The 14,485-nt window shown below is 42.2% G+C and overlaps 1 protein-coding gene across 2 annotated transcripts in view; it reads left to right on the plus strand.

Moving 5' to 3' along the window:
- PPP2R1B (protein phosphatase 2 scaffold subunit Abeta) overlaps positions 1-14,485 on the plus strand; it is a 36,584-nt gene that overhangs the window by 15,977 nt on the left and 6,122 nt on the right. Inside the window, exons 12-15 of one of the 2 annotated variants that reach the window (XM_058545248.1) lie at positions 4,191-4,345; positions 6,371-6,513; positions 6,902-6,993; positions 11,740-11,861. In XM_058545248.1, coding sequence (XP_058401231.1) covers positions 4,191-4,345; positions 6,371-6,513; positions 6,902-6,993; positions 11,740-11,861 — 512 coding nt within the window. Of the gene's footprint in view, positions 1-4,190; positions 4,346-6,370; positions 6,514-6,901; positions 6,994-7,390; positions 9,767-11,739; positions 11,862-14,485 lie in introns of those variants that run through there. The other variant, XM_058545247.1, reaches the window with a different exon arrangement.

Below are 14,485 nucleotides of genomic sequence, written 5' to 3' on the forward strand. Positions count from 1 at the left end.
TTTCTTACTCATTCTATTACATTATTTTCAGACTATCTCTTTTATATGTATACCTGCTCCTTTCTTATCCCAAGTTCTTCTGGTCGACCATGATGTCACTGGTGTCTTTAGCCACTATAGACTGGGTTGGACAGGGGTTGGAATCAGATGAAAGGCCTAGGGGGACAAAATGGCTACTTGGGTTCTTTGAGGTGACATAGAGAAAGAGGTATACATTGGTACAGTAAAGGAGTCTAGGAGTGGAAGACGTCAGCTGTACCCTAGGACAGAGAGTGCCCAGATTTCTGGTTATGGTGAAAGGCAGGGTTACTGCCCACACCCTGGCTGCTGCTGCCTTCACGCTAGGAGAGGGCGAGCTGCGAGCTCAGGGCAGGGTCAGATGGGACAGAATTTAGAAAGTAGGTTTTTAAAATATTTTATTTTCTCTTTGCATTTATGACATAATTCACTTCAACAATCACAGAATCTTTTTCTTCCAGTGCCACAGTGTTACAAATGAAAGCTGGTACTGCTGCTTATCAAAAATATAAGACAATTGATGTTTTATATAAAACCACTTCATATGTTAACTTGTTAGCAGTTATGTGTTTTTTTTGTTTTGTTTTTTGTTTTTTTTTTTTGGTGAGGAAGATTAGCCCTGAGCTAACATCCGATGCCAATCCTCCTCTTTTTGCTGAGGACTGTTGGCCCCGGGCTAACATCCGTGCCCATCGTCCTCAACTTTATATGGCACGCTGCCACAGCATGGCTTGACAAGTGGTACATTGGTGTGCGCCTGGGTTCGAACCTGTGAACCCCAGGCCGCCGAAGCGGAGCGAGCGCGCTTAACTGCTACACCACCCGGTCGGCCTGTAGTTAAGTGTTTGACGAGGTCTCAGGTCTCTGTATCTCCTCTTGTCTGTCAGGCACTGATGGGTGGGAGGAGTACCCTCTGGACCAGTGAGGTCCAGTGCCAGGCCCCATGGCCAGAGCCAGCAGCTTCAATGTAGTCTGAGGCCTTTTCAGATGAGGGCCCTGGGGGCTTATCACATGATGTTCTTTGAGCTTCAGTTCCATATTTTGGTCAATATGATAGGCATCTTGTTTCAGTTCCAAGGCGTCTTACATATACTTTATGTATTGAGTGTATCTGTTCATCTGGGTGCTTATGCCTGGATATTTGGGAGGAGTGGGGGTATTTGTGTCTGCTTGTACACATAGGTAGTTTTGTTAAGGGCATATTTGGATCATATAGTTAAGAATGTGAAGAGGGGTATGAAAAAATGTGCAAATCTTGTAAAGATATATAGATAATGTCAGTGTTTTCAAACTAGATTGTGAAGACTTTCTTTTTTTCTTGTCCTCTAAAGTTACCTTTTATGGCCTAATTTTTTTTCTTTTTAAATAAAACTTAAGTTTGGCAAGAAAAGAGGAAAGAAATTCCTCTTTTTTTTAGAAAAAAAGTGTTTATAGGGGCCGGCCCCGTGGCGTAGTGGTTAAGTGTGCGCACTCCACTACTGGCGGCCTGGGTTTGGATCCCGGGTGCGCACCGACGCACCGCTTGTCCGGCCATGCTGAGGCTACGTCCCACATACAGCAACTAGAAGGATGTGCAACCATGACATAGAACTATCTGCTGGGGCTTTGGGGAGAAAAAGGGAAAAAAAACAAAAGGAGGAGGATTGGCAATAGATGTTAGTTCAGAGCCAGTCTTCCTCAGCAAAAAAAGAGGAGGATTGGCATGGATGTTAGCTCAGGGCTGATCTTCCTTACAAAAAAAAAAGGTGTTTATATTATTTCTGATGCATACTTAATATTAGTGGGAATGACATGTCCCAGCAGATCATTCTGTACTTTCTGGAAAGCTGGGATTCTAGATTTATTTTCAGGAACTTGTAAAATTCTGATGTTCCACAAAGAATTAAATTCCTGACATCTTTTCTATGTAGGATTGCTCTGTCTATGCAAGTTCTTCCTCTTTTCTCTGATTTTTTTTCTTCCAATTTGGGAGCGAGAGAGACCCTTGTTTCTTTTTCTGCAACAGCATACTGAAGTGGGCATTGCGAGCATTCTTTGAACCAATGAAATGTCACCTCTGAAATTGTTCCATACTTATGAGGGTTTTTTGTTGTTTTGTTTTGTTTTTGCATTCTGGATAACTGCTATGTAGAGATCACTGATCAATTAAATTTTTTGAAACTTTTTTCCTAGTTATTAAACTACTAAAAGAATATTGTGAAAAATCTCGAGAAGTATAAAGAAGAAAGTATCACTCACCCCTCTTCCCGTGGTTGAGCAGATGGTATTGATCAGAGGGAGGAATTTAGAAGGAGAATTTATTTTTTATAGGAGAAAGGAAAAAGTACCAAAGTTAGTGAGCACACAGAGTATGTTAGACATTCAGAAGAACCTTGCAAGTCAGCCAGACCTTGAGCGGAGAAGGAAAGAGGGAGAGAGACAAAACAAGGAAAGAAAACAGGCAGAACTGTGGAATGGTTTGCATTCTTTGGCAGCAAAATTGAGAGGAGCCAAGAACATAGTAGGCATCTGGCCAAGTAGAGTGGAGTGCAGTTAAGGCTTGGGTTAAGGCGGAGCAAGTGTGTGCTCCATCTCTGGTTACTCTGGCAGTGAGATCCCTTCCTATGATAATGGCATTAGGATGAGAAAAATCTCAAGCAAATTAACAAAGAGAATTAGAGGAGAAGACACATAAGCTCTAGCTAGCTCCACTTTAGGGGGAGGAAGTGGGGAGGAGATTGTGCCAAAGACAAAGATCATGAATGTGAAGGGAGGAAATTTGCATTATGGGTAAAACAGTTGACTTGAGCTTGCTTCTTAGAGAGTGCTGCTGGATATTGCTGACAGGATGCTTCTGTAGACTTTGGTCAGCTTGCGTGTTGCTAATAAGTTATATAGTTCCTTGACCATACTATTTTGCTGTTCTCATCAGTGGCACTGCCCAAAAGGATCTATGAAGTGGAAAGAGTTGGGTATTTCCTGTCCGGAAGCCTTGTATAAATTGTCCAGAATCAGGGTTGTGGCTTGGATAGCTTTTCTTGCCCATCCTATCACCTAGGAATGTGGGGCCTACCTGGTGAGAGAAGTAAAATAAGAAATCAGTACCCACTACCCAGATTTATTACCTAAGCCCAAATTTTGAGTCATGTTGGGCGTGTGAATACAGGCCTGTCTTTGATCAGTGCTCCATATATCAACTAGTTGTTGAGAAGATAGTAACTCAGGCCTTTACTATCCAGATTTATGATGTCTTTGATAAATGATCTTATAGGGAATTATTAGATGTTAAAGCAGGCACATTTATTCACAGAGGACATTTGACATGTTTTCTCAACAAACATTTTTAAGGGAAAAGAGGCAAGTTGGTCTGAAGTTTTTATTTGCTATTGTGTAGATGACCACAGTGACCTCTGAACGAGCTCCTCGCTGTCTGTCTCTTCTCAGCTGTTCTTGCCGCTGCTAGAATAATCTTGCTAAAATACCACGTTGGTCATTGGGTCACAACTTTGCTTTAAAAACCCGTCAGTGTTTTTCTTACAAAGTCTAACTTTAGCTTTCAAGATGCTCTGTGTTCCTGATCTACCCTGACTGTCCAACCTCGCAGTCCCACGGGTTTCAGTTTTCTCCTTTGTGTCTTAGGTAAATTTTTTTGCCCTTTCCAGGAATTCCCCTCTTCTCTCTACTTACACAAATTCTCCCTAATCTTTGAGGCCCAGTACAAGTCCTCTCTTTCCTGAAGCCTTCCCGGACCTCCGTTATTGTCTCTTCTCTAAACTCCTAAAATTGTTCTTTACTACACAATTTCCTACTTCACGATAAGGAGTCTTGTACCATGTGACTTCTTGGAGTGCATCAGCTTTCGTTTCTCTGATAAAGTGTATGATCTTTGAGGGGAAGTATCTTTTATTCTTTCTGTAACACATAGCACATAGTAGGCACTCATATTTGTTAATTAATGATGCCTATAATGAGCTCCTCCTTTTTCCTGGGACATATTATACATTTTGAAACTATAATAAGACCAAATCAGTATATTATGAGTCGTAGCTGAGCATGTTTCCATTGCAGTATGACTAAATTTGGAGTGTGTTGCAGAGTTTTGGTTTTGCTCCACCTTTGATGATGATGTAAGTAAACTATGTTGTGCTTATAATGTAAACAGCATGACAATAAGTTCTTCACCTCTTCTGCAGTATATGCCATCCGTGAAGCTGCCACCAGCAACCTCATGAAACTAGTTCAGAAGTTTGGTACAGAGTGGGCCCAGAATACCATCGTTCCCAAAGTGTTAGTGATGGCAAATGATCCTAATTACTTGCATAGAATGACCACTTTGTTCTGCATTAATGTAAGTATTACATAGCTATTATTGCTAAGCTCAGGTGTTAAAGCAATTATTCAGGACAGTATTTCTGAATTCTGTGTGTATTGTCTTCTATTTGGAATATATTTCTTATACTGATTAATTTGGATAGTTGAAAGATGAGAGAAAATGTCAATTTTTTAATTTCATGTTAAAATCTACAGTAGTCAAGTCAGTTGTGAATTCAGGTCTAATTCTGGGATTTTTTTTTTTATTGCAGTAACATTGGTTTATAACATCATATAAATTTCAGGTGTACATCATTATACTTCTATTTCTATGTAGATTACATCATGTTCACCACCCAAAGACTAATTACAATCTATCACCACACACATGTGCCTAATCATCCCTTTCACCCTCCTCCCTCCCCCCTTCACCTCTGGTAACCACCAGTCCAATCCCTCTCTCTGTGTGTGTTTGTTGTTGTTTTTATCTTCTACTTATGAGTGATATCATATGGTATTTGATCTTCTCCCTCTGACTTATTTTGCTTAGCATAATACCCTCAGTGTCTATCCATGTTGTCACAAATGGCTGGATTTCATCATTTCTTATGGCTGAGTGGTATTCCATTGTGTATATATACCCATCTTTATCCATTCATCCATTGATGGGCACTTAGGTTGCTTCCACGTCTTGGCTATTGTGAATAACGCTGCAGTGAACACAGGGGTGCATGTATCTGTATGCATGTGTGTTTTCATGTTCTTTGGATAAACACCCAGCAGTGGAATAGCTGGATCATATGATAGTTTTACCCTTAATTTTTTGAGGAATCTCATACTGTTTTCCATAGTGGCTGCACCAGTTTGCACTCCCACCAGCAGTGCATGAGAGTTCCCTTCTCGCCACATCCTCTCCAACAATTGTTGTTTCCTGTCTTGTAAATTATAGCCGTTCTGAAGGGAATGAGGTGATATTGTAGTTTTGATTTGCATTTCCTTGATAGTTAATGATGTTGAACATTTTTTCATGTGCCTGTTGGCCATCTGTATATCTTTGGAGAAATGTCTGTTCAGGTCTTTTGCCCATTTTTTAATTGGGTTGGTAGTTTTTTTGTTGTTGATGTATAAGTTCTTTATATATTTTAGAGATTAACCCCTTATCAGATGTATGGTTTGCAAATATCTTCTCCCAATTGTTAGGTTGTCTTTTTGTTTTGTTGATGGTTTCCTTTGCTGTGCAGAAGCTTTTTAGTTTGATGTAGTCCCATTTGTTTATTTTTTCTATTGTTTCTCTTGCCCGGTCAGACATAGTACTTGAAAATATCTTGCTACGACCGATGTCAAAGAGCATACTGCCTATGTTTTCTTCCAGAAGTTTCATAGTTTCATGTCTTACATTCAAGTCTTTAATCCATTTTGAGTTAATTTTTGTGTATGGTGTAAGATAATGGTCTACTTTCATTTTTTTGCGTGTGGCTGTCCAGTTTTCCCAACACCATTTATTGAAGAGACTTTCCTTTCTCCATTGTATGTTCTTGGCTCCCTTGTAGAAAATTAGCTGTCCGTAGATGTGTGGGTTTATTTCTGGGCTCTCGATTCTGTTCCATTGATCTGTGTGTCTGTTTTTGTGCCAGTACCATGCTGTTTTGGTTACTGTAGCTTTGTAGTATATTTTGAAGTCAGGGAGTTTGATACCTACAGCTTTGTTCTTTTTTCTCAGGATTCCTTTGGCTATTTGGGGTCTTTTGTTTTTCCATATAAATTTTAGGATTCTTTGTTCTAATTCTGTGAAGAATGTTGTTGGAACTTTGATATAGGGATTGTATTGAATCTGTAGATTGCTTTAGGAAGTATGGACATTTTAACTATGTTAATTCTTCCAGTCCTAATTCTGGGATTTTTTGAATGCTACCTCATATGTCCCTTATTCAGATGCTCAAACTAGAAACATTTTCCTGTTGGTCAGTTACTTTCTTATTAAATATTAATTTGTCTCTTTAGATTTGGGGATATTTTAAAAAATAAAGGGGTTTTAAATGTGCCATCTTATTTCTTTTTCTAGGCGCTCTCTGAAGCCTGTGGTCAAGAAATAACCACTAAGCAGATGCTGCCCATTGTATTGAAAATGGCAGGAGACCAAGTAGCAAACGTCCGTTTTAACGTGGCCAAATCTCTACAGAAAATTGGACCAATTCTAGATACTGAGTAAGATTTTAGTATTATTATTGTTTTAAAATTAGATTCAAGTTTTTACTTTATAGTGGGGATTAATAGCTAAAATTAAATTGAATGATTTTCACTTTACCTAAGATGTGGGTTTGTATAAAGAAAATAATAAAGTAATTTAACAACCATTTTTGAGGGTGTCCACTCTAACTTTTATATTTAAACTCTGTATATGTGTAGATCATTGCCTGAACCTAATTCTGCTGAGAACTTTAGAAATTATTTAGTACTTGTCAAGTTTATATTATAGGTGTTTTAAAGAACGTTTTTATTTTAAACTTTAAAAATTACCATAGAGCAGATATACCATAAAGCATTTCTCTGGTCCAGAAGACTGCCTTTCACAGATAATACTGTTGGATTTTAGGGCTTTGCAGGAGGAAGTTAAGCCGATACTACAGAAGTTAGGCCAAGACGAAGATGTGGATGTCAAATACTTTGCACAGGAAGCTATAAGTGGTATGTCTTTCTGTTTTTTGCCTGCAGCTTTTGCTCGGGTTAAGAGGGTGTGAGTGACGATAAGCATATGGGAGACAGGGAGGGTGGTGAGCTCCTGGAATGCTTGTTCCCTGTTTGGGAGAACCTTCTTGGCCCACCACTGAGCAGGCCATTATCTCAGTTCCATGTCTAGGGCAGGTAGAAATATGATTCTTACTGGAAGAACAGTTTTTCATTTGAATTTTAATCAGTTTTTAAAGTTTAGCTTTTGATTAGCCTGGCAGAGTATAAAGAAACTGACCACAGTAAGAAGTTCATAGTCTTATGCTTTTGGATCATTGTTCTCGTGCTTAATAGTCACATAGATAGTTCATGAACTTTCTGTACCACTAACTTGATTTTGTTTGGAATTTTCCAGTGCTTGCGTTGGCATAATGAGGAACAGGAGGGAAAAGACTTTACTAAATTCTTATCACAGATTTCTAGTCAGTGTATTCTTAAACTGGGTGGAGAAAAAATGGAAAACCTTCAAGACCTCATCCAAGCAAATGGCAACAACAACAAGAAATCAAATTTCAATGACTCGATTCTTTCTAAAAATGAAATGGGATTGTTTTTTACTTGTCTTCCTTGTTGGGATAATAATATTTAGAACCATTCTTGTTATTTGTGATGAATTCCTGACACTTGATACAGTCATTTCTTGATTGTCGCCTAATGATTTATCTGGCACTGGCTGGGCACCTGTATCCTCACTGTTTAATCAGGCCCCAGCCACTTAATATTCCTGACCAAGTGTGGAGGGGTTTGGACCCAGACGTGGGGTGGAGTGATTCTCTTGATGTTTACTTATATCTGTGTCTCTCCATCATTCCAAAGTTAAATGTACATGGTTTAGAGTAACTTGTTTTATAAACACTCTATTTGGGAGACACATCGAGATTTAACTGTAGTGAAAGCTACATTTTTCCTGGATAATGATGGTCTGCATCAATGTCTCACATGAAAGGGAATGTGAAAGCTCAGGGTTTATGTATTGGTTGTTTTGGTTTTTATTTGCTTGATTTTGACTGTAATCATGTCATTGAGAAACCTGAAGTGCAGACATGTGACATTGAGCTTGCTGCTAACGTGTGATGTTGAAACTTTAACTGAATTTCAACAGCTCTCCACTGTGACTGCATTCAAAAATACTTTCTCTCTCCATCCCCTGAGAAACTTAAAAGTTAGTGCTTCCCAATAAGCAGTGATTCTACTGTTTGACTGTAAGATTGCAGTTTTGTATTTCTAATGAGTAAAGGAACTGCTGGTATAATCCTGTGAGCATTTCCTGCTCTTTCCCTGGCTCTGCTTCCAGCTGTGTGAACATCTGGTCCTTGCTACATCCTACAGTAGTGGCTTTCCAAACTGAAGTTCGTTACTAATTTTTTTGTATGGGTGATGCTGGAATCTAATCATTTGAAATGTTTGTTTTTCTACTTTTACAGTAAAACCTCATTAATTCTTCCTGGAATTTAAGGTAATGAGTTTAGCTGAAGAAGTTTGCTGAAGTAAATTAGTAGTATGTCAGGAAGCCTGTTGTGTCTGAGCTACTTACACAATTTTAAAGCTCTCTTTAAAAAGCACCCTTTTACTAGTTGATATGCCAATTACTAATCACTCTTCTCAATTATATTAAAATACCTTCCATGAGGATCTTTATGAGGCCACATCTTTTTTTAGATAGATTCAGTTTACTCTTTATCCCTGAAATATATACATATGTATTTCATGGAGAATTTAAATATTTTTTAAAAAATTTATTTACATTTTTCCCCTAATCAAACTTGCCTTGTCCCTAATGCATTTTAATTAATGAGGTTTTATTGTAGCTTACTTTTCTCTCAGTACATCTTGCTATGTTGTTTGTTTCCATTTTGGTTTTCAAAATTGTTTCTTTCATTCACAACCTTTTTTAAACCCAGTGAGCCCTGTACTGTTCTGTGAAGGCCCAAAGACTCCTAAAAAGCTTTGTACATTAAACCATTACATAAAACCAAGTTTGACCAAATACTTTCAAGTGTGTCTTACCTTAGAAAAGCAGAACATTTTAAGTCAGAAATTATCTGCCTGCATTTAGAACTGCCAAATTATCTTATATTAAGTTTCTATTTTATTACTTTTTGGGCTAAGGATTAAATATTTTCCTAAGCAAAAATCTTTTCTATGTTCTCATTTTAATATCTTAAACTATTATGATGTAAACATTTTAATTTTAGTTTCATGGTTCTTTTTATTTTTTATTATCTGCAGGTTATGTTCCTCTTCATTGAAGTTCATATTTGAGAGACTGTTGTCTTGATTCTTGTAACAAATATGCACAACCATTGCTTTACTCTTGGGCTGGAAATGCCATTGGTTTTGAATGCCCTGTGTACTCCCTGGGGAGCCCTGTGCATTGACCCCCACCCTAAGACTGTGGTAAAGGGGAGACAGTGAGCCCCTGCTTTCTGAGGCCTGGGTCAGGGAGCTCAGCAGGGCCCTGTCTTGTGGGTGACCCCTTAGGGACTTCATTGTCTATTTGTGACTGAAACAATAGGGAATCCTTTTATTCCTCCTCAGAGGAATTGTTCTTTGGCTCATCACTTGGTCATTTTCTCCGTGGATTAGTTTTCCTATCTTGATTTCACCAGAATGCTCCAGGAGCTCTGTAAGGGCAGGGATTTGTGTCTGTTTTGTTTTCTGCTGTATCACCAGCACCTAGGTCAGTGTTAGGTGTACTTAGTAGGTGCTCAATAAAAGTGTGTTCAATGACTTTTTGAAATCTGTCCTCTGATGTGTTGCATGCGTGGAACTCAAATCACCAAAGGTACCGGACTGCATCTCATTCTCCTATTGACACAATAAAAGGATTTTAATGCTCTTAAGAAACAAGCTTTATGTGGCCCTTCTCCAGTCCCCTATCTTAGGCAACAGTTCCCTGGATTATTCCACCCTCCCTGGATTATTGTGAGGCAGAAAGGGCTTTAAACCATCTAAAGCACTTAGCACAAAGCCCCTGTGTAATAAGCACACAAATGGTAGCTATCAATGTCACTCTGACTTTAAAAGTAATCCATGTTCACTGGCCAAAATTTGATATGTACGATTGCCTGGAATATATATTGTGTAGTTTTTCATCCTAGGCAGTTTACATCAGTTGTCTGGTTGATTGGGAAAGTGAAGCAAAGACATACATGCAACCTTAAGCCAATAAAAATGTCTCGTCAACAATGGAATTCACCTTGGTGTTTCTTTCTACGATTTGCGTAGAAAAAATTATCCCTCACAATAGTTTGAGACCAGATCTTGTTTCTCTGTCTGCTGCCAAGAAGATATGAACCTGAAGACGCATCCTGTTTCATAAGAATAAACAGGTTAATGTGTGGTTTTGTTTCTTTTCTTTCTTTCTTTTTTTTTTTTGTGAGGAAGATTAGCCCTGAGCTATCATCCGTTGCCAATCCTCCCCTTTTTGCTGAGGAAGATTGGCCCTGGGCTAACATCCGTGCTCATCTTCCTCTACTTTATATGGGACCCTGCCACAGCATGGCTTGACATGCTGTGTGTCGGTGTGCACCTGGGATCCGAACCTGTGAACCCCGGGCTGCCAAAGCTGAGCGCGTGAATTTTAACTGCTACACCACCAGGCCAGCCCTGATGTGTGGTTTGTAACGAGGCCTTGTTTCTAAGCTTGGCCACTGTGATGCAAGGCACTGGGGGGTCTTTGCTGGACAACTTGTCCTGACTCAACAGAGACAGCAGCCTGACCTTTGAGCTGTCTTATCCAAGCATCCAAGAGACTTCTTGCCTAGACGTCCAGGGGAAACAAACATGTCACTCCTGACCCAATGGTTAAGCTATGGCAATGCTCTCGTTGCATTTTGCTTATTAATCACTGTGTTGTCACGGAGCTGAAAGTCTGGTGCTTTCCTGTAGAAGTCACATTGGTTCTGTCCCCTAGGGATGGCAGGGCAGGTGGCCAAACGAGTTGGGTGCTTGTCCTACCCTCTTGCTTAAATTCCTCTGACACCTTCCTCCTGGCACTCTTACCTCACAGCCTCCTATTTTCCCATTGCTTGGATATAAAACTGTGGAGGGAGAAGGAGCTGTCACCTTGTGCTCCTTGGTTTAGGAGATAGAGTGACTGTCGTCCGATGTTACGTAATTGTTGCCCTCTGATTCTCATATTCCTGTTTCCATCCAGTTCCTTGCTCCTCTTTCCTGTTCACTCACATGTCTCCAATCGTGTTTTTGTACCTAGAATAGTCTCACTATTCCCTGTTTGCCTCCATGAGCCTGCTGTTTCCAGGAAATTACATAATGTTCAGTTGAGATGGAAATCTTCTGGAGGATGAAGAGAGTTTTATTACTCATTGGGTAGAAAAGCCAAGTCATTTCTTTCTCTGGAGTTCTCTTAAACTGATATTATCAGTTTTGAAAGGAGTCAGGTCTTTTCTGTCTGGTTGGGGCCCTGTAGGCTGTCAGTGACCAAGATGTAGGGGAGCACTCAGCTGGCACCATAAGGCCCAGTGGTTGGCACTTTCCATGGCTCTTGAGGGAAAGGCACCTTCAGTAAGGTCCTGGGGTGAACCAGCTTTCTCTGCACGGGGACTTGTATGCTGCTAGGTTCCTGTGCTTCCCCACTTGCAGTGCTGGAATGGCAGGGCATCCTGGCTAGGACGCGCAGGTGGGCTTAGGCGGGATGTACCCTGGTCAGGGGCAGTTAGGTGCCACTGTCTGTATCTCCAGTGGTGGCCCAGAGGCTGAGGAAGCTAGATTTTCCTGTGAAGGACAGTGAAGAGCCCAGCGCCCTTGGGGCTGACAAGAACCACTTCCGGAGATCCAGAGGGCCTGGAGAGGACAGCGGGAAGGTAAGTGCACAGACACCTGGCCTGAGTCCTCCCCTCCGATGGGCTAAGGGGTGGGTGGAGGGCAGATGGCATGGCTTGTTGCTACAGCAAGCTAGGCAGAGACGCAGGACCTCTAACTCCCTGAGGAGACAGTCAAGTTTTTAGGGCCAAGAGAGTCTATTTTTAAAGCCTGTTGCTGATTCTTGTCCTTCGTTCTGGGAATGCTTTCTGAGGAGGGGGGTGGGCTTTCCAGAGCTCTATCAGTCCTGTGGTTTGAAGCCTCCCTTCCCCCATTGAGACAGTGACGCCCATGCAGAGGACAGCGGTGGTTTGGTGAAGACTTGCTTATAGAAACGGGCTATTCCCACTTACCTCTCAAAATATAGACAGTTTTTATTTGCTATAATTCCTGTCAGTCATTTCTATTCAAGGAAAAAACCATTTCTGTCAATTTTACTGTGTAATAGTCTGAATGTTTTATAAGCCCCATTTGAGGCCACTCTGGAGAAGGTGTGTAAAAGTTTAAGTTGAGCATTCAGGGTTGGTGCTGGCCACTGCCCTGGGGCTGTTTGTTAGGAGGAACATAAATGCATTCAGAAGAGCAGTGCAGAGGGGCTCTGCTGCCTTGTGCTGATATCAGGCTGCATTTAGTTTATTCAAAAGATACTGGCATTCTCACCTGCTCCAGTGGGTTTGCTTGGTAAAGATTCTAACATCCAAGTTTGCCTTCTAAATCTCCAGGGCTGTTCCTTCATTGAATGTGGACTCAGGTCATGAGAACTTTTTCCTGTTGTCCAGGCCCTGAGCTGCAGTCTTTCATCTTAGAATGTTCTCTCCTTTCTGCAGTGCTGCACACTGTTATCCCAGGGCCTGAGCAGTCAGGTGTGGCTGGTTTGGGCAGCTTTGGGCTGTTCCTGCAGTGGCTGCACAAGAGGAAGTCCTGGGGTGACAGTGCCACTCACAGCCTCAGCCAGCCCCTGGGCCCTCACAGATGCCTGGGGTGGTCAGCCCTTTATGTCCTTATGTCTGTTTCACAGAACTTGGCCGTAGGGAAGACCTTGGCCGAAGGAGCAGGAATAATAATTATATACTTTTAGGCCTAAACCACAGACTTCCTTGGGAAGAAAGGAGTTATGTTTTCCTACAAAGTCAGGGTCAACTGGCCATGCCATTAAATGATGGTATGCCTCTGGTCAGAGCATGGAACAGTTGATGTGACTGCTCATGGCAGACTTGCTCAGGTCTGTAGGTGGCCCCATGATGGCCACAAGCTGTGGAAATAGTATTAGCTGCTATTCCTTGAGCCTCGAGCTTGGTAATTGTGTGCAGGCACCTTGTCAAGCACTTGGCAAGATCTCTCCTAATCCTTCCAACAACCCCGAGGGTAGGTGCTGTCAGCTCCATTTTTCAGGTGGTCGTGAACCGCCCCGCAGCCCTGTCATATCTACCTGGGAGTCTTTTCCAGCAATGGATGCCTGGCGGTGCTAGGCCTCTGAGGCTGCAGATCATTTAACCCAGAAAAATCCCCTGCCCCATGACTCAGGGAGCCTTCCTTGCGTTTGTTTCACTTAAGGAAAATGACCCGAGGGTGAGATGGAAAGGGAATTGGCTGTTGCCAGGCAGAGCCCTGCATGTCAGGGGCCAGCAGCCAAGTGAGTGATCCAGGAAGTCATCCAATTGCAAACCAGAAATTGTTCTTAACCCCTCACTCACTGTCTGTGGTGCATGGCACACTCCCCCCATCTGCCTGAAGGGGGTCAGAGTGAACCTCAGCTGCTGAGAGCCCTGGGAACTGTCCTCAGTTCTGGCCTAGCCTCTGGGCCCTGTGCGAGCCATTAACATCCCCAGGCTTGGGTCTGCCACTTGCTCCAAGAGAGAATGGCACCAAGGGGTAAGAGGCAGTTCCTTTTGGTGAAGGGTGCCTGTTTGGTCCCTCAGAGACTGCCCCTTAGTGTCTGCAGAGCAGTCTGTGCTCCGGATGTCGCACGTGCCCCCAAGCACACCTGCCAGGGAGCAGTGTGGCCGCCTTGCAGTCCCTGCCGACCCTGGGTCAACTCAGCTGCTCCTTCCTGTGGTGGCAGACAAGTGGTCTCCCCTCCTAGCTAGGGGGGACTGCCCTCCTCGACAGTCCACGGGTTGCTCTCTGATGATGGAGCTGCTGACGGGCCTCTGTCAGGCGAGGGTTAACAGAGGATTTGTTTATTGAATCACGAAGTAGCTGTCACATGATTTTAATCAAAACACCATTTCCCTGACAACAGTGATGTCAGTCTTGTTATTGCAGGAAGGAGCAGCTGTGAGGGACATTCAGTCTCCATGCCGAGCCCAGGTTTAGAGACTAAAATCAAGCGAAGCATCCATAAATGATGGTTGCAGGCACCAATGTACCCAGTCCACCCTCCTCTTCCTCTTCTCTCTGTCCCAACAGTCTGTCCTGCGCAGACACTGGCCAGAGCCCGGCCCCTGCACCCCGAGTCTCCACTGAGATCTCACCTTCTGCACCCCTTGCTTCTTCTAACCTGTTTCTACTTCTGGTTTTTCCAGTTTTCCTTATTTTCCCCAAACTCAGTCATTTGGGCCCCTAGGATCTCTGGCTTCTGCCTTCTGGCATCTGTCTCTCCATGTTCTAAACCAGTGCTTGCTGG

This window comes from Diceros bicornis, chromosome 7 (assembly GCF_020826845.1).
Source record: "Diceros bicornis minor isolate mBicDic1 chromosome 7, mDicBic1.mat.cur, whole genome shotgun sequence".
NCBI lineage: Eukaryota > Metazoa > Chordata > Mammalia > Perissodactyla > Rhinocerotidae > Diceros > Diceros bicornis.